The sequence below is a fragment of the Lutra lutra genome, chromosome 7, assembly GCF_902655055.1.
Source record: "Lutra lutra chromosome 7, mLutLut1.2, whole genome shotgun sequence".
Lineage (NCBI taxonomy): Eukaryota > Metazoa > Chordata > Mammalia > Carnivora > Mustelidae > Lutra > Lutra lutra.
The window spans coordinates 26,977,854-26,998,906 of NC_062284.1; the positions used below are offsets into that span (position 1 = coordinate 26,977,854).

Consider the following 21,053-nt stretch of genomic DNA (forward strand, 5'->3'; position numbering starts at 1 on the left):
ATGAACATGAATGCAAAAACTCTCACCAAGATACTAGCAAATAGGAACCAACAGTGCATTAAAAGCATCATTCACCATGACCAAGTAATCTGGGGTATATGTGCCCCACTAAGTGGGATTTATTCCTGGGTTGCAAGGGTGGTTCACAGCCACAAATAAATCAATTTGATACAACACATTAATAAAAGAATGGACAAGAACCATATGATTGTCTCAATAGATAAAGAAAAGGCATTTGACAAAATACAACATCCTTTCTTGTTTTAAAAAGATTTTATGTATTTATTTGATAGATCACAAGTAGACAGAGAGGGAGGCAGAGAGAGAGAGAGAGGAGGAAGCAGGCTCCCCATGGAGCAGAGAGCCTGATGTGGGGCTCGATCCCAGGACCCTGGGATCATGACGTGAGCTAAAGGGAGAAGCTTTAACCCACTGAGCCACCCAGGTGCCCCCAGCATCCTTTCTCGATAAAAACTCTCTGCAGTGTAAGGAAAGAGGGACCATACCTCAAAATCATAAAAGCCATATATGAAATATATGAAATATATCACAGCAAATATCATCCTCAATGGGGGAAAACTGAGAGCTTTTCCCCTAAGCTTAGGAAAATGAAATGGATGTCCACTCTTACCACTGTTGTTTACCATAGTACTGGAAATTCTACATCAGCAATCAGACAACAAAAGGAAATAAAAGACATCCGAATCACCAAAGAAGTCAAACTTTCACTCTTCACAGAGGACATGATATTTTTTGTAGAAAACCCAAAATACTCCATCCAAAAATTGCTAGAACTCATACAGGATTTCAGCAAATTGGCAGGATATAAAATCAATACACAGAATTCACTTGCATTTCTATACACTAACAATGAAGCAGAAAAAAAGGAAATCAAGGAATTGACCCAGTATACAATTGCACCAAAAACCATAAGATACCTAGGCATAAATATAACCAAAAAGTAAAGGATCTGTGCCCTGAAAACAATAGAACACTTTTGAAGGAAATTGAGGAAGACACAAAGAAATGAAAAACATTCCATGCTTGTGGGTTGGTAGAACAAACCTTGTTAAAATGTCTATGCTACCCAGAGCAATCTACACATTTAATGCAATCCCTATCAAAATACCACTGGTATTTTTCACAGACCTGGAACAAACAATCCTAAAATTTGCATGAAACCACGGAAGAACTATCTCCCCCCACCAAATAGCCAAAGTAATGTTGAAAAAGAAAACTAGAGCTGGTAGTTTCACAATTCCAAACTTTAAGCTGTATTACAAAGCTGTAATCATAAGGACAGTATGGTACTGGCACAAAAACAGACACATAGATTAGTGGAACGGAATAGAAACCCCAGAAATGGACCTTTAACTCTAGAGCCAACTAATCTTCAACAAGGCAGGAAAGAATATTTGATGGAAAAAAGACAACCTCTTCAACAAATGGTGTTGGGAAAAGTGGACAGCCACATGCAGCAGAATGATAATGGACCACTTTCTTACACCATACACAAAAATAAACTTAAAGTGGATGAAAAATGTAAATGTGAGACAGGAATCCATCAAAATCTTAGAAGAGAGCACAAGGAGTAACGTCTTTGACCTCAGCCACAGCAACTTCTTTCTAGACACATCTCCAAAGACAAAAATGAACTATTGGAACTTCAAGATAAAAGCTTTTGCACAGCAAGAGAAATAGCCAAAAAAAAAAAACTAAAAGGCTCCACAAATAAATAAAACCATATTTGTGGAGCATAAGAAATAACACAGAGGACAAGGGGAGATGAAGAAGAGAAGGGAGTTGGGGGAAATTGGAGGGGGAGACAAACCATGAGACACTATGGACTCTGAAATACAATCTGAGGGTTTTGGAGGGGTGGGTGGAGGGAAGTTGGGTGAGCCTGGTGGTGAGTATTATGGAAGGTATGTATTGCATGGAGTACTGGGTGTGGTACATAAACAATGAATTCTGGAACACTGAAAAGAAATTTAAAAAATAAATAAAAATTTAAAAAAAAAACTAAAAGGCAACCTATGGAATGGGAGAAAATATTTGCAAACGACCTATAAGATAAAAGACTAGTACCCAAAATCTATAAAGAACTTATCAAAAAAAAAAGAACTTATCAAACTCAACACAGAAAAAACAAATAATCCAGTCAAGAAATGAACAGAAGACATGAACATACCTTTCTCCAAAGAAGACATACAAATGGCCAACAGAGAGATGACTGGGTGCCTCAGTTGGTTAAGTGTCTGTCTTAGGCTCAGGTCATGATCCTGGTTCAGGCTCCTTGCTCAAAAGGGACTCTGCTTTTCCCTCTGCCCCTCCCCTGCTCATTCTCATTCTCTTTCTTTCTCTCTTTCTCTTTCCTGAATGACTTATATTCTCTCATTCTCTCTGTCAAATAAACAAATAAAATCTTAAAAAAAAAAAGAGGGAGGAGTCAAGATGGCGGAGAAGTAGCAGGCTGAGACTACTTCAGGTAGCGGGAGATCAGCTAAATAGCTTATCTAAAGATTGCAAACACCTATAAATCCAATGAGAGATTGAAGAGAAGAATAACAGCAATTCCAGAAACAGAAAATCAACCACTTTCTGCAAGGTAGGACTGGCGGAGAAGTGAATCCAAAGCGATGGGAAGATAGACCGTGGGGGGAGAGGCCGGCTCCCGGCGAGCGGCGGAGCAACGGAGCACAAAATCAGGACTTTTAAAAGTCTGTTCCAATGAGGGACATCGCTCCAGAAGCTTAAATGGGGTGAAGCCCAGGCGGGGTCAGCGCAGCCTCAGGTCCCACAGGGTCACAGAAGGATCGGGGGTGTCTGAGTGTCGCAGAGCTTACCGGTATTAGAACGGGGAAGCCGGCTACAGAGACAGAGCCGAGGAGTGAGCTCTAAACTCGGGGTTGCCTTGGGCCGGTCGCAGGCTCGGTCAGCTCGGAGCGCGGCCGGAGGCCAGGGTGACGGGGGTCATTGGGCGCTGTTCTCTGAGGGCGCACTGAGGAGTGGGGCCCCGGGCTCTCGGCTCCTCCGGGCCGGACACTGGGAGGCCGCCATCTTCACTCCCGTCCTCCAGAACTCTACGGAAAGCGATCAGGGAACAAAAGCTCCCGAAAGCAAACCCAGCAATCCCGAGCGGATTACTCAGCCCAGCCCCAGGTAAGGGCGGTGCAACTCCGCCTGGGGCAAAGACGATTGAGAATCACTACAACAGGCCCCTCCCCCAGAAGATCAACGAGAAACCCAGACAGGACCAAGTTCACCTACCAAGGAGTGCAGTTTCAATACCAAGGAGAGCGGCGGAATTCCAGAGGAGAAGAAAGCAAAGCACGGAACTCATGGCTTTCTCCCCATGATTCTTTAGCCTTGCAGTTAATTTAATTTTTTTTTCTCTTTTTCAATTTTTTTTTCTCTTCTTCTGCTAAATTTTTTTACTTTTACCGTTTTCTTTTTTTAACGTTTTTTAAATAGTTTATCTAATATATATATATATATATATATATATATATATATATATCTTCCTTTTTATATTTTTCATCATTTTTCTTTTTTTAATAGTTTCTTTTTTTTTTTCTTTTTTTCTTCTGAACCCCTTTTTATCCCCTTTCTCCCCCCTCACGATTTGGGATCTCTTCTGATTTGGCTAAAGCATATTTTCCTGGGGTTGTTGCCACCCTTTTAGTATTTTACTTGCTCCTTCATATACTCTTATCTGGACAAAATGACAAGGCGGAAAAATTCACAACAAAAAAAAGAACAAGAGGCAGTACCAAAGGCTAGGGACCTAATCAATACAGACATTGGTAATATGTCAGATATAGAGTTCAGAATGATGATTCTCAAGGTTCTAGCCAGGCTTGAAAAAGGCATGGAAGATATTAAAACAACCCTCTCGGGAGATATAAAAGCCCTTTCTGGAGAAATAAAAGAACTAAAATCTAACCAAGTTGAAATCAAAAAAGCTATTAATGAGGTGCAATCAAAAATGGAGGCTCTCACTGTTAGGATAAATGAGGTAGAAGAAAGAATTAGTGATATAGAAGACCAAATGACAGAGAATAAAGAAGCTGAGCAAAAGAGGGACAAACAGCTACTGGACCACGAGGGGAGAATTCGAGAGATAAGTGACACCATAAGACGAAACAACATTAGAATAATTGGGATTCCAGAAGAAGAGGAAACGGAGAGGGGAGCAGAAGGTATATTGGAGAGAATTATTGGAGAGAATTTCCCCAATATGGCAAAGGGAACAAGCATCAAAATCCAGGAGGTTCAGAGAACCCCCCCTCAAAATCAATAAGAATAGGTCCACACCCCGTCACCTAATAGTAAAATTGACAAGTCTTAGTGACAAAGAAAAGATCCTGAAAGCAGCCCGGGAAAAGAAGTCTGTAACGTACAATGGTAAAAATATTAGATTGGCAGCAGACTTATCCACAGAGACCTGGCAGGCCAGAAAGAGCTGGCATGATATATTCAGAGTACTAAATGAGAAAAACATGCAGCCAAGAATACTATATCCAGCTAGGCTATTATTGAAAATAGACAGAGAGATTAAAAGCTTCCAGGACAAACAAAAACTGAAAGAATTTGCAAACACCAAACCAGCTCTACAGGAAATATTGAAAGGGGTCCTCTAAGCAAAGAGAGACCCTAAAAGTAGTAGATCAGAAAGAAACAGAGACAATATACAATAACAGTCACCTTACAGGCAATACAATGGCACTAAATTCATATCTCTCAATAGTTACCCTGAATGTTAATGGGCTAAATGCCCCAATCAAAAGACACAGGGTATCAGAATGGATAAAAAAACAAAACCCATCTATATGTTGCCTACAAGAAACTCATCTTAAACCCGAAGACACCTCCAGGTTTAAAGTGAGGGGGTGGAAAAGAATTTACCATGCTAATGGACATCAGAAGAAAGCAGGAGTGGCAACCCTTATAGCAGATCAATTAGATTTTAAGCCAAAGACTATAATAAGAGATGCGGAAGGACACTATATCATACTCAAAGGAACTGTCCAACAAGAAGATCTAACAATTTTAAATATCTATGCCCCTAACGTGGGAGCAGCCAACTATATAAACCAATTAATAACAAAATCAAAGAAACACATCGACAAGAATACAATAATAGTAGGGGACTTTAACACTCCCCTCACTGAAATGGACAGATCATCCAAGCAAAAGATCAACAAGGAAATCAAGGCCTTAAATGACACACTGGACCAGATGGACATCACAGATATATTCAGAACATTTCATCCCAAAGCAACAGAATACACATTCTTCTCTAGTGCACAGGAACATTCTCCAGAATAGATCACATTCTTGGTCCTAAATCAAGTCCCAACCGGTATCAAAAGATTGGGATCATTCCCTGCATATTTTCAGACCACAATGCTCTAAAGCTAGAACTCAATAACAAGAGGAAATTTGGAAAGAACCCAAATACATGGAGACTAAACAGCATCCTTCTAAAGAATGAATGGGTCAACCAGGAAATTAAAGAAGAATTGAAAAAAATTATGGACACAAATGATAATGAAAACACAATGGTTCAGAATCTGTGGGACACATCAAAGGCAGTCCTGAGAGGAAAATATATAGCGGTACAAGCCTTTCTCAAGAAACAAGAAAAGTCTCAGGTACACAACCTAACCCTACACCTAAAGGAGCTGGAGAAAGAATGAGAAAGAAACCCTAAACCCAGCAGGAGAAGAGAAATCATAAAGATCAGAGCAGAAATCAATGAAATAGAAACCAAAAAAACAATAGAACAAATCAACGAAACTAGGAGCTGGTTCTTTGAAAGAATTAATAAGATTGATAAACCCCTGGCCAGACTTATCAAAAAGAAAAGAGAAAGGACCCAAATAAATAAAATCATGAATGAAAGAGGAGAGATCACAACGAACACCAAAGAAATACAGACAATTATAAGAACATACTATGAGCAACTCTACGCCAACAAATTTGACAATCTGGAAGAAATGGATGCATTCCTAGAGACATATAAACTACCACAACTGAACCAGGAAGAAATAGAAAGCCTGAACAGACCCATAACCAGTAAGGAGATTGAAACAGTCATCAAAAACCTCCAAATAAACAAAAGCCCAGGGCCAGATGGCTTCCCGGGGGAATTCTACCAAACATTTAAAGAAGAACTAATTCCTATTCTCCTGAAACTGTTCCAAAAAATAGAAATAGAAGGAAAACTTCCAAACTCATTTTATGAGGCCAGCATCACCTTGATCCCAAAACCAGACAAGGATCCCATCAAAAAAGAGAACTACAGACCAATATCCTTGATGAACACAGATGCAAAAATTCTCGCCAAAATACTAGCCAATAGGATTCAATGGTACATTAACAGGATTATTCCCCACGACCAAATGGGATTTATTCCAGGGCTGCAAGGTTGGTTCAACATCCGCAAATCAATCAGTGTGATACAACACATTAATAAAAGAAAGAACAAGAACCATATGATACTCTCCATAGATGCTGAAAAAGCATTTGACAAAGTACAGCATCCCTTCCTGATCAAAACTCTTCAAAGTGTAGGGATAGACGGCACATACCTCAATATTATCAAAGCCATCTATGAAAAACCCACTGCAAATATCATTCTCAATGGAGAAAAACTGAAAGCTTTTCCGTTAAGGTCAGGAACACGGCAGGGATGTCCGTTATCACCACTGCTATTCAACATAGTACTAGAAGTCCTAGCCTCAGCAATCAGACAACAAAAGGAAATTAAAGGCATCCAAATCGGCCAAGAAGAAGTCAAACTATCACTCTTCGCAGATGATATGATACTATATGTGGAAAACCCAAAAGACTCCACTCCAAAACTGCTAGAACTTGTACAGGAATTCAGGAAAGTGTCAGGATATAAAATCAATGCACAGAAATCAGTTGCATTTCTCTACACCAACAACAAGACAGAAGAAAGAGAAATTAAGGAGTCCATCCCATTTACAATTGCACCCAAAACTATAAGATACCTAGGAATAAACCTAACCAAAGAGACTAAGAATCTATACACAGAAAACTATAAAGTACTCATGAAAGAAATTGAGGAAGACACAAAGAAATGGAAAAATGTTCCATGCTCCTGGATTGGAAGAAAAACCATTGTGAAAATGTCTGTGCTACCTAAAGCAATCTACACATTTAATGCAATGCCTATCAAAGTACCATCCATTTTTTTCAAAGAAATGGAACAAATAATCCTAAAATTCATATGGAACCAGAAAAGACCCCAAATAGCCAAAGGAATATTGAAAAAGAAAGCCAAAGTTGGTGGCATCACAATTCCGGACTTCAAGCTCTATTACAAAGCTGTCATCATCAAGACAGCATGGTACTGGCACAAAAACAGACACATAGATCAATGGAACAGAATAGAGAGCCCAGAAATGGACCCTCAACTCTATGGTCAACTCATCTTCGACAAAGCAGGAAAGAATGTCCAATGGAACAAAGACAGCCTCTTCAATAAATGGTGTTGGGAAAATTGGACAGCCACATGCAGAAAAATGAAATTGGATCATTTCCTTATACCACACACGAAAATAGACTCAAAATGGATGAAGGATCTCAATGTGAGAAAGGAATCCATCAAAATCCTTGAGGAGAACACAGGCAGCAACCTCTTCGACCTCAGCCACAGCAACATCTTCCTAGGAACATCACCAAAGGCAAGGGAAGCAAGGGCAAAAATGAACTATTGGGATTTTATCAAGATCAAAAGCTTTTGCACAGCAAAGGAAACAGTGAACAAAACCAAAAGACAACTGACAGAATGGGAGAAGATATTTGCAAATGACATATCAGGTAAAGGGCTAGTGTCCAAAATCTATAAAGAACTTAGCAATCTCAACACCCAAAGAACAAATAATCCAATCAAGAAATGGGCAGAGGACATGAACAGACATTTCTGCAAAGAAGACATCCAGATGGCCAACAGACACATGAAAAAGTGCTCCATATCACTCGGCATCAGGGAAATACAAATCAAAACCACCATGAGATATCACCTCACACCAGTCAGAATGGCTAAAATGAACAAGTCAGGAAATGACAGATGCTGGCGAGGATGCGGAGAAAGGGGAACCCTCCTACACTGTTCATGGGAATGCAAGCTGGTGCAACCACTCTGGAAAACAGCATGGAGGTTCCTCAAAATGTTGAACATAGAACTACCCTATGACCCTGCAATTGCACTGCTGGGTATTTACCCTAAAGATACAAACGTAGTGATCCGAAGGGGCACGTGCACCCGAATGTTTATAGCAGCAATGTCTACCAATGCCAAACTATGGAAAGAACCTAGATGTCCATCAACAGACGAATGGATAAAGAAGATGTGGTATATATACACAATGGAATACTATGCAGCCATCAAAAGAAATGAAATCTTGCCATTTGCGACGACGTGGATGGAACTAGAGGGTATCATGCTTAGCGAAATAAGTCAATCGGAGAAAGACAACTATCATATGATCTCCCTGATATGAGGGAGAGGAGATGCAACATGGGGGGTTAAGGGGGTAGGAGAAGAATAAATGTAACAAGATGGGATTGGGAGGGAGACAAACCATAAGTGACTCTTAATCTCACAAAACAAACTGAGGGTTGATGGGGGGAGGGGCGTTTGGAGAGGGGGGATGGGGTTATGGATATTGGGGAGGGTATGTGCTATGGTGAGTGCTGTGAAGTGTGTAAACCTGGCGATTCACAGACCTGTACCCCTGGGGATAAAAATATATGTTTATAAAAAATAAAATTTAAAAAAAAAAAAAAAGGTCCAACAGACCCATGAAAAAATGCGCCACACCATTCTGCATCAGGAAAATACAAATCAAAACCACAATGAATATCTCATTTTGTATCCTCTCACACCAGTCAGTATTGCTAAAATTAATAAGTCAGGAAACAACAGATGTTGTTGAGGATGCAGAGAAAGGGGAACCCTCTTACACTGTTGGTGGGAATGAAAGCTGGTGCAGCCACTCTGGAAGACAGTATGGAGGTTCCTCAAAAAGTTGAAAGTAGAGCTACTTTATGACCCAGAAATTGCACTACTATTTAACACAAAGATACAGATGTAGTGATCCAAAGGGGCACATGCACCCCAATGTTTATGACAGCAATGTCCACAATAGCCAAACAATGGAAAGAGCCCAAATGTCCATCGAAAGATAAATGGAGAAAGAAGAAGCAGTGTATATAGACAATGGAATATTAATTGGCTGTCATAAAAAGAATGAAATCTTGCCATTTGCAGTGATGTGGATGGAGCTAGAGGGAATTATGCTAAGCAAAATAAGTCAGAGAAAGACAAGTATGAAATGATTTCACTCACACGTGGAATTTAAGAAACAAAACAGATGATCTTATGGGAAGGGATGGAAAAGTACAATAAGAGAAAAATAGAGAGGGAAACAAACCATAAGAGACTCTTAACTGTAGGGAACATAGTGAGGGTTGCTAGAAGGGAGGTGGGAGGAGAAAAGGGGTAATTAGTTGATGAGCATTAAGGAGGGCACTTGAAGTAGTGAGCACTGGGTGTTAAATGCAACTGATGAATGACTAAATTCTAGCTCTGAAACAAATAATGTAGTATATGTTAATTGAATTTTCAGAAATTATTAAAAAGAATCTAAGGGTATCCTTAATGAGCCATATCAATGAATTAATTTTCTAGTTTCTTCTCAACAGTTTGCTTTGTGTTTCTGTCAGTGTAGAAGCCATGTTGAAATGACTTCTCTTCAGGACTTTTATTACCTTTAACATGGCTGGTGAGAGGGAGGGAAAAATTTTTTCTGAATGGTTATTAATACAGCTATTGACTTGGGATGGGCAAGAAGGCAAAGAAGTAGGAGACCCTGTTTCAACCAGTCCCCTAAAGTGAGCTAAATATCTACCAGAACACTCTGAACACCCATGAAATCAGCCTGAGATGTAAAATTATACACTTCTGGATCTCTATGGGGGAAGAAGATCATCAGTGGAGAGATAAAGTAGAGTGGGAATGCTCAAACTGATATCAGAGGATAAACAGAAGGGGGAGGGAGCCACCAGAAGCAACACATTGGAAAGTAATACCCCAATATGAAAGTGCCCTGTGATTGGGGACCAGCATTAACTTGGAGTCTGATTAAAAGCACTCAAAAAGAGCAAAAGATCTTAAGGGGTAACTGGTGGAATCGGGTGGTCATGGGTATGGACCTAAGCCCACGGTCCCAGGATGGTCACCATCAACAACTGCCCATGCCAGAGAGAGTCCAGCGGGGCCTCCTGTCTGTGGTCCCTGAGCCCGTGGCTTTCCACTGCTTGCACCACTGCTCGGGCTGGGTGCACTCCCACCTGTGCCTGAAAGAGCCCAATGTGGGCACCGGCCAGCAGTCTTTAGGCCTGCAGCATTCCATGATCTGCGTAACTGTGGGGTCTTAATGCACCCAGCTTGCGCCTGAGAGAAACCAGCATGGAATCTGGTCAGGGACCGTAGGCCCATACCTTCTGCTACCTGCACAGCTGTCAGGTGTGAGTGCACCCAGCGTTGGCCTGGACGCCAGACAGCAGTCCCCACAATGGCAGCCCTGGAATTGCCCCCACCCTGACCAAAATTGCTTGGGCTTTAGTAGCATAGGGGTGCAGAGACAAGTGGGGCCTCGGGTGACCACTGGGATGGTGGCTGGGGGTGTGCACCACCTGTGGGAGTTTGCAGTGTTCAATGGAGTTCGCAGAGGGGGAGTCTGTGTGTTCTGGACCACACAGAAGGGAGCACACTGAGGCTTCTCTCTGAGGTGGAGGTCTGGGTGCAGACAGTTTATTTTCCACTAAACTCCCAAAAAGCCACAAAAAGCCGCCAAAGAACAAAAATCTCCAAAGAAACAAAAGCCTGAAAAACTGGTTTCCACAAAGTCCAGCCCCTTGATAGGGGGCAGAGCAACTCAGCCCAAGCAAGACTGACTGAAAAACAATGTGGCACACCCCTCCCCCAGAAGACAAGCCAAATGAACAAGAAGACAACCACCACAGGGTCTCCATAAAACTGTAAATCCCAACATCAAGGGAAAACAATATATTAAGCTCCTGGTATTGCCCTAAAACCTGTATATTTCATAGATACGACTTCTCTTTCTTTCTTCCTTCCTTCCTTCCTTTCTTTCTCTTCCTTTCCTTCTCTTTCTTTCTTTAAATTCGATCTCATGATTCTTGTTCTTTTAATTTTCTTAACCTACTTACCATTACAAATAGAGGTTTTAATACTTCTAACTTTTTAACTTGACCTTTTTTATACATATACCTGTTTCTTTTTCATTCTTTTTTTAATATATATATAGATATAAGCTTCAAGGTAATACTTTTCCTCTATTCAATACTACCCCTATATACAAACCAGTTTTAATTTCCCTATATCTCTGGAAAGTTGAGTCCTTTAACAAAGATAACAAGATACACCCAGGAAGGACCAAAATATCCTTCCTCGCCCACATCAAGGGTTTATAACCAACCTCCCATCTAATTCTTCTGTCATTGTTTCTGTGTATTTGTTTTTGTTCTGTACTATATTAATCTTATTCTCGGGGTTCATTTTGGCTAGTTTTTTTTCTTATCTTTTACTTTTGATGCTCTTTTTTATCGTTTTTTATTATATACTTCATAAATCTTACTTCTGGGGCTCATTTTTTTTTAAAGATTTTATTTATTTATTTGACAGAGAGAGAGATCACAAGTAGGCAGAGAGGCAGGCAGAGAGAGAGAGAGGAGGAAGCAGGCTTCCCGCTGAGCAGAGAGCCCGATGCGGGGCTCGATCCCAGGACCCTGAGATCATGACCTGAGCCGAAGGCAGAGGCTTTAACCCACTGAGCCACCCAGGTGCCTCTGGGGCTCATTTTGACTGGGTTTTCTTTTCTCTCTCTTTTTTTCTTTTATCTTTCTTTTTGGTAGTGACTTCCAATTGCTCTGAAACTTTCCAGGGTGCACCTTGCCTGGATCGTAGTTGATATATTCAGTTGTACATCCCCTCAACCACCTCTCACCAAAATGACTAGGAGGAGGAACACCGAACAGAGGAAAAATTCAGAGACTGTGCCCTCTGCCACAGAACTATTGGATATGGACATAAATGGTATATTGGAAAGGGAATTTAGGGTAACAATTATCCAGGCAATGGCTAGGTTGGAGAAGACCATTAGTGACAACATTAGAATCTCTAAGGGCAGAAGTGAAGGATGATCTGACAGAAGTTAAAAATGCTATCAAGGAGATCCAATCTAATTTAAATACTCTAACAGCTAGGGTAACTGAGGCAGAAGATAGAATTAGTGATCTAGAAGACAAACTGATGGAAAAGAAGCATCAGGAGGAGGCCTGCAACAAACAGCTTAGAAGCCATGAAAAAAGAATTAGGGAAATAAATGATACCATGAAAAGTTTCAATGTCAGAATTATTGGGATCCCTGAGGGGGTGGATAGAGAAGACTAGAAGATATAGTTGAACAAATTCTGGATGAAAATTTCCCCAACCTGGGGAATGAAATAAGTGTTCCTGTCCTAGGAGCAGAAAGGACACACCCCAAGATCAACAAGTCTAGACAGACATCCAGACACTTAATTGTGAAATTCACGAATCATAATTTTAGACAGGAAGTCTTAAGGGAGATAAGGGGAAGAGATTCCTTACGTACAGAGGGAGGACCATCAGAATAACATCAGACCTGTCCAGAGAAACCCAGCAAGCCAGAAATGGCTGGCAAGACATATTCAGGGCACTAAATGAGAAGAACATGCAGCCAAGAATACATTATGCAGCAAGGTTGACATTGAAAATGGATGGAGAGATAAAGCTTCCAACACCAGCAAGGTTTAAAAGAGCATTTGACCACCAAGCCAGCACTACAAGAAACAGTAAGGAGGGGGTCTATAAAAGAAGAAAGAACCCAAGAGTGACATAGAACAGAAATTTACAGAGACTATCTATAGAAACAAGGACTTCACGGGCAACATGATATCAATAAAAACTTATCTTTCAATAATCACTCTCAATGTGAATGGCTTAAATGCTCCCATAAAACAGCACAGGGTTGCAGACTGAATAAAATGACAAGAACTGTCCATGTCCTGTCTACAGGAGACACATTTGGAACCTAAAGCTACATCCAGAATGAAAATGAAGGGATGGAGAAGCATCTTAAATGCCAATGAGCCTCAAAAGAAAGTTGGGGTAGTGATTCTCAAATCAGATAAATTAGATTTTAAGCTAAAGATTGTAGTCAGAGATGCAGAAGGACATTACATCATTCTTCAAGGGTCTATCCACCAAGAAGATCTTACGATTATAAATATTTATGCCTCTAATATGGAAGCAACAACCTATAAAAGCCAACTGTAATCAAAATAGTCATATTGATATGAATACATTAATTGTAGGTGATCTTAACACATCATTCTCAATAATAGATCATCCAAGCAGAAAATCAATAAAGAAACAAGAGCTTTGAATGACACTTTGGACCAGATGGACCTCATAGATATATACAACAGAATACTCATTCTTCTCAAGTACACAGGGAACTTTCTCCAGAATAGACCACATACTGTGTCACATATCAGGTCTCAACCAATACCAAAGATTGCAATTATTCCCTGCATATTCTCTAATCATAATGCTTTGAAACTGGAACTCAACCACAAGAGAAAGTTTGAAAGAAATTTAAAAACTTGGAAGCTAAAGACCATCATGCTTAAGAATGTTTGGATCAACCAGGAAATCAAAGAAGAACTTCAACAATTCATGGAAACCAATGAGAATGAAGACATTGGTCCAAAACCTATGGAATACAGCAAAGGTGGTCCAAGGGGGAAATACATAGTCATCTAAGCCTCGCTCAAAAAAAATGAAAAAAACAGAATACAGCAGTTCTCTCTACACCTTAAAGAACTGTAAAACCAACAACAAATTAAGCCAACCCCACACATGGGAAGGGAAATAATCAAGATTAGAGCAGAGACCAATGAGATAGAAACTAGAGATACAGTAGAGCACATCAACGAAACTAGAAGCTGGTTCATTGAAAGAATCAATAAGATCAATAAACCACTGGCCAAACTAATCCAAAACAAAAGAGAAAGGACCTAAATTAATAAATAATGAATGAAAAGGGAGAGACCACACAACTAACACCAAGGAAACAGAAACAATCATCAGAAATTATTATCAACAGTTATATGCCAATAAGTTAAGCAACCTAAAAGAAATGGATGCATTCCTGGAAACCTATAAACTTCCAAGACTGAAACAGGAAGAAACTGACAACCTGAATAGACCAATATCTAATAACAAGATTGAAGCAGTGATCAAAAAACTCCCAAAAAACAAGAGCCCAGGACCTGAGAGATTCCCTGGGGAATTCTACCAAACATTATTTCTTTAAAGAAGAAATAATGTTTATTCTCCTGAAGCTGTTTCAAAAAAACAGAAAGAGAAGGAAAACTTCCAGACTCTTTTTATGAAGCCAGCATTACCCTGTCCCCAAACCAGGCAAACACCCCATCAAAAAGGAGAATTTCAGACCCATATCCCTGATGAATATGGATGCCAAGATTCTCAACAAGATCCTATCTAATAGGATCCAACAGCACATTAAAAAGATTATCCACCATGACCAGGTGGGATTTATCCATGGGATGCAAGGGTGGTTCAACATTCACAAATCAATCAGTGTGACAGAACAAATCAATAAGAGAAGAGAAGAACCACATGGTCCTCTCAATTGATGCAGAAAAAGCATTTGACAAAATACAGCATTCATTCCTGATTAAAACACTTCATAATATAGGGATAGAGGGAACATTCCTCAACTTCATCAAATCTATCTATGAAAAACCCACAGCAAATATCATTCTCCATGGGGAAAAGCTGACAACTTTCCCATTGAGATCAGGAACATGACAAGGATTCCCACTCTCCTACTCTTGTTCAAAATAGTACTAGAAATCCTAGCAACAGAAATCAGACAACGAAAAGAAATAAAAGTTATTCAAATTGGCAAAGAAAAAGTCAAACTCTCTCTCTTCGCAGATGACATGATACTTTATATGGAAAAACCCAAAAGACTCCACCCTCAAACTACTAGAACTCATACAGCAATTCAGTAATGTGGCAGGACCCAAAATCAATTTCCCAAAATCAGTTGCTTTCTTACACACTAGCAATGAAAATATAGAAAGTGAAATTAGAGAATCGATTCCATTTACTATAGCACCAAGAACTGTAAGATATCTGGGAATAAATCTAAACAAAGAGGAAAAGGATCTGTACTTGAGGAAATACAGAACACTCATGAAAGAAATTGAAGAAGACACAAAAAGATGGAAAAGCATTCCATGCTAATGGATCGGAAGAATAAACATTATTGAAATGTCTATGCTGACTAGAGCAATCTATACTTTCAATGCCATCCTGATCAAAATTCAATTTTTGGCATTTTTCAAAGTGTTGGAACAAACAATCCTAAAATTTGTATGGAACCAGAAAAGACCCCAAATTGCTAAGGAAATGTTGAAAAAGAAAAACAAAAACAAAGCTGGGGTATCATGTTGCCTGATTTCAAGCTTTACTACAAAGCTGTGATCATCAAGACAGCATAGTACTGGCACAAAAACAGACACATTGACCAGTGGAACAGAGTAGAGAGCCCAGATATGGACTCCGTGTGGTCAAATAATCTTCAACAAAGCAGGAAAAAATATCCAATTGAAGAAAGACAGTCTCTTCAATAAATGGTGCTGGGAAAATTGGACAGCTATGTATAGAAGAATGAAACTCAACCATTCTCTTACACCATACACAAAGATAAACTCAAAATGGATAAAAGACCTCAATGTGAGGGAAGAATCTATCAAAATCCTAGAGGAGAACATAGGCAGTAACCTCTTCAACATCGGCCACAGCAACTTCTTTCAAGACACATCTCCAAAGGCAAAGGAAATAAAAGTGAAAATGAACTTTGGGACTTCATCAAGACCAAAATCTCCTGCACAGCAAAGAAAACACTCGACAAAACAAAGAGGCAACCCACAGAATGGGAGAACATATTTGCTAATGACGCTACAGCCAAAGGGCTGATATCCAAGATCTAGAAAGAACTCCTCAAACTCAACACTCAAAAAACAGATAATCACATCAAAAAAAATGTGCAGAAGACATGAACAAACACTTCTCCAAAGAAGACATACAAATGGCTAACAGACACATGAAGAAATATTCATCATTATTAGCCATCAGAGAGATTCAAATCAAAACCACATTGAGATACCACCTTACACCAGTTAGAATGGCCAAAATTAACAAGACAAGAAACAACAAGTGTTGGAGAGGATGTGGAGTAGGAGAACCCTCTTATACTGTTGGTGGGAATGCCAGTTGGTGTAGCTACTTTGGAATATAGTGTGGAGATTCCTCAAAAATTTAAAAATAGAGCTACCCTATAACCCTGCAATTGCACTACTGGGTATTTACCCCCAAAGATACAAATGTAGTGATTCCAATGTTTATAGCATTATTAACTCATTAGCTGAGTTGATAAACATAAAAGATAATAATCCCTCCCTCCATGTGGCCTAAGTGGCCTGTAATATACACAATCCTATGATGCAAATAGGAGGCATTTTAATATGCATTTCAGAGAGATTCAACACTTACACCCTCAGCATCACACTTCAAGTGAACAGCAGAGTGAGAGTGAGAAAATCACGTCCATATTCAGTTTTCTCAAGTAACTTTTACTGGGGCCTGCTAAAACTCATCTTGCATGAGCCAGTTGCCAAGATTCAGTGAATATTCCAGTACAGATCAATTCCTACCTAGAATGATGGAAATCTTCCTTTTTAGCAAAAATGTCATTGCAGTGTGATTAAGAAGCAGATCTGAACCCATCCAGAGCACCTGTATGTTGAAAGACATTTACCTGTGAGCACAAATAAATCTTAGAGAGCTGGCATGAAAGTTACCTCAAATATAATCAGCATGTAGACCCCAGCAAGGATGACCACAGCAATGGTCACTTGTGCTTCTATGCTTGCACGGAGGTACTGATGAGACATCAAAAGAGGAACGGTCTGTGTCTGCTGGAGGGAGGCTCGAATGCTGATAGAAACAGTATCTCTGCAGAATGAAGCAAAGATATTACCACTAGTAAGAGAAACCACACTCTAGTGGATAATTAGTGCTTGCTTCCTTGGTGTCCTTCCCAACGCAAGTCATCCATGGCCATAACCAGAGCCCAAACTGACCTCACAGTGATTTAGCCCAATGTCTGACCTGGCAGATGAGGAGATCTGAGTGCATATGAGCAGTGTAAGATGCAGGCACAGCCTCCCTATGGCCAGATCCATTTGACATAGGCCCCTCAGCCCTCATCTGGCAGTGTCTGCCTTGTGGCAGGTGCCATTCCAACAACTAACAGGGAGGAAGGACTTTCAGATTGGTTCTAGCCATTTAATTTTCTCTCTTCTCATTACACACTGACTGCTTTACCTGCTAACAAATAGAATAGCCAACATTCTCACATGTGGGAGATTCAAAAAAGGGTCATGTGCAACTTGAGAACACGTAGACAGGTTGTCACAGATGGTGGGGAAAATTTCCCAGAACAAGAAGCATCTAAGTAATCAACAGTATGTGGCATGGTGAAACTAAAATACTTTTCTTAAAGTTTAGTCAGTAACTATTCTGAGCTGAACCGTGTCCCCAAAATATAGATGTTGACACCCTAACCCTCAAAACTTCAGAATGTGACTATATTTGGAGAGAGAGTCTTTATAGTTAAAATGAGGTAACTAATGTGGTCCTTAATTCAGTACAGCTAGTGTCCTTACAAGAAAGGATTGGGACACACACACACACAGAGAGAGAGAGAGAGAGAGAGAGAGAGGTCCACAGAAAAACACGGAAAGAAGCAGCCAAGGAGAGAGTACTTGAAGAGAAAAATCCTGCTGAATCCTTGAGGAAATAAATTTCTACTGTTTAAGTCATACGTTCTGTGGTATTTGTTATGGCAGGCAAAGCAAACTCATAAAGACATAATATAGAGGGGAATTAAAGAAAGAGAAAGAATCCTAAAATTTCCTAGAATTCCCCATTGTGGAGTTTCATAATATTATGAAATTAAAGCATCAGCTACAAAATACCATTTGCGGGGCGCCTGGGTGGCTCAGTGGGTTAAGCCGCTGCCTTCGGCTCAGGTCATGATCTCAGGGTCCTGGGATGGAGTCCCACATCGGGCTCTCTGCTCAGCAGGGAGCCTGCTTCCCTCTCTCTCTCTCTCTGCCTGCCTCTCTGTCTACTTGTGACCTCTCTCTGTCAAATAAATAAATAAAATCTTTAAAAAAATAAAATAAAAAAAAATACCATTTGCTTCAAAATGAACCCTGCAATCAATCCTCATTTCCTGACGCTCATGGCTATGATGTCCTCCTACATCCTTCATGTTTGTAGTCTATACAGTTAAAGCATTCCACCCAAACCACATAACTGATCTATTTCTGTCAAAATTGGAGTCCCACGGGTCAAATATTGTAAGTGAAAATGTCCAGAGGAGACCTTCTCCCAAGATCCTTGATCACCTGAGACCCACCTGCTCAGTATCTCAAAGGTCCTGCTCACCACCAAGCGCTCACTTCTTCTTGGATTTAAAAATATGGTCCAATTCTGAGTGACCTGTAAAAGTTGAAATGTAATATCAGAGTAAGGCTTTGAACTTGAACCATCACCTGGGATTCAGTGCTATTCAGTGTAGATGTTAGTTTAGAATAAGAAAAGAAGAAAAAGAGGAACAGCAAGGACTTTGTACACAGCTCCCATATCCCTGACACTAGCAATTCCAAGCTGTGCAGAACTGGAAATTTACACAACATAGAGGGCTTTAAGAAAAAGAAAAAAAAAAAGAATACAGAAGTACAAATACAGAATTAGTATAAAAGGTACAAAGTTATAGAACTAACTCTGATTTATTATGATAAAAAGATATCACTGTACTTTATATGAGACTTGGGATCTTCTGAGCCCATTGAGGCAATTCATAAGAAATGCATGCTTAGCATTGCTTTCTGCTTGCAAACTGGAGGCATAAAACTCTCCATACCCATGTCATAGGAGCCCATGGCAGGTAGGACCCAAGGATGAAGCTTCCTTTGCTGCAAGCAAACCCAACTCACATGTTCCTGTCCTAAGCAGGGCAGTGGAGAAACCAGCTGAGGGGGGCCAGACATGAGCAGAGAGGGAAGGGCTACCTGGGGTAGCCAAAGGGCCAGGGAAACTTCAACAGGAGGACAGGAGCTTTGCTGCTCACAAATCATAAAGTAAATGAAAATAGGAACTCTGAAATTGGTCAAAGCATAAATGAGAGTCCATACGTTCTCTTAAAACACTTCAGTATTTATAAAGAGTATATGAGAAAAAAATCTATGAATGTTCTTCGTGTTTCTGAGCTGGATTTGTGTGTGAGCACTAGAGCAGAGTAGAGCCCCGTGGACAGGCAGCTATGTCAGCAGGCTGCAAAGAGTCCCATCTTCCTCCACACAAGGCCCACAGACAGAGCAGGCAGATGTATGCCCACCTTGCCTTTACCAAAAAGGCCTTGCCAGCTGGTTGTACACCGCACATGAGGAAGTGAAGTTTACATCCTAAGACCATGGCCAAGGCAACCAGTTTAGAACACTGGTACTGCACAGACCATCACCCATGAAATGGGACCCTCATTCATAATGAGGCCTTTGCTCTGTGGACTCTGCTTTGCATGACAGGAAAATGCAAGGGGTGCAGTAACCCATCGGATCCTTCATTTTGGATGACATAGTATTGTGCACCAGCAGGATTTCCTTTATTGATTATAATAGGGAAAACCCACGAACTTCGCAAACAAGTCACCATGATAATCCTGAGAAGTCATCAAGGCCAGGACATGGGGTACAGTTGAGGATGCACACAGAGGGCCCAGGACTTGTCTAGGCTCTGGGTCATGGTGACAACACCACTGTTGGCTCTCCTTGCTGTCAAAGGACAGGAGCTAAGGGTTTTTGTCTAGGAGATGCCAGGCACAGAGCCTACCACTTTAGAAACAGAAGCTTTGGGAAACTATGCAAGTCTAGCCAGGGGTTTCCAAAACCAAGGGAACTATGATGTTGAAGTACCTACTATACCAAGGGTAAAGCCCAGGTTTAATTGTGCTTTAACAACAAAAAACTACTTTCAAATATAGAATGTTTCCCCCCAGTAAAATCATCTGAATAAAAAAACTTGCAAACCTGATTTTACTGAAATGTTTTATAATTGTCTTAAACAAAGGAGAAAAGAGTCAAAGACAAAGCAGAAGATAGGGCTTGCCTAATAATGGTGCCATTGCCTCATGGCTTCCCATCAAATCCATTCAAAAGGAAACTCAATTTATAAAGCAATGAAATGAGTTTTTACAATTCCTTTCAAGTAACTTATAAGTGTAACCTGCTGTGGCCGCCGCCTCCTGGAGCCTGGAACATCAGCCTGGGTCACCTCCAGCACGACATGTTCTTCTCTCTCAGTATGACTGGGGCCACCGGCCACCAGGGCCCCTGCCAAATCCACCTGGAGCAATGTGGAGTCCACATGGCTGGAGAGGTTCAAAGCTGAGGCAAAGTCAAGGTGAACCACAGAGCAAGGAAGAGAGGCCTCAAGTCCCCTCACCACCCACACAGTGAGCACCCTCCTTAGAAGGTGCACAGAGAAATACCTATCCAGGCTGTTTCCTCCAACTGTACTGCAGCCCTTGAGCACTCCTTATCTCCTTGCACCTCACTCCTGACATGGAGTTGGTTTTGCAATGTCTGACCGCATGTGTTTCAAATCCTCTGTTTTAACCTCTAAGTGGTATCCCTCATCCTACCATGATCTCTGCTTCCACTCCTTGCAGCCAGCATGGAACTTCTCCCCAAGTTTCTGGACCCACCGTGAGCTCGTAGACAGGATGGCTGCATGAATGAGCAAATAC

At 40.6% G+C, this 21,053-nt stretch overlaps 1 protein-coding gene across 4 annotated transcripts in view; it reads right to left on the reverse strand.

Annotated features, from left to right (window-relative positions):
• Positions 1-21,053, reverse strand: part of OCA2 (OCA2 melanosomal transmembrane protein) — a 504,704-nt gene that overhangs the window by 371,343 nt on the left and 112,308 nt on the right. For all 4 annotated transcript variants that reach the window (XM_047738795.1, XM_047738792.1, XM_047738793.1 and 1 more), the window contains 3 exons: positions 20,531-20,691; positions 18,666-18,748; positions 17,041-17,194 (listed from right to left, as the gene is read on the reverse strand). In XM_047738795.1, coding sequence (XP_047594751.1) covers positions 17,041-17,194; positions 18,666-18,748; positions 20,531-20,691 — 398 coding nt within the window. The remainder of the gene's footprint in view (positions 1-17,040; positions 17,195-18,665; positions 18,749-20,530; positions 20,692-21,053) is intronic.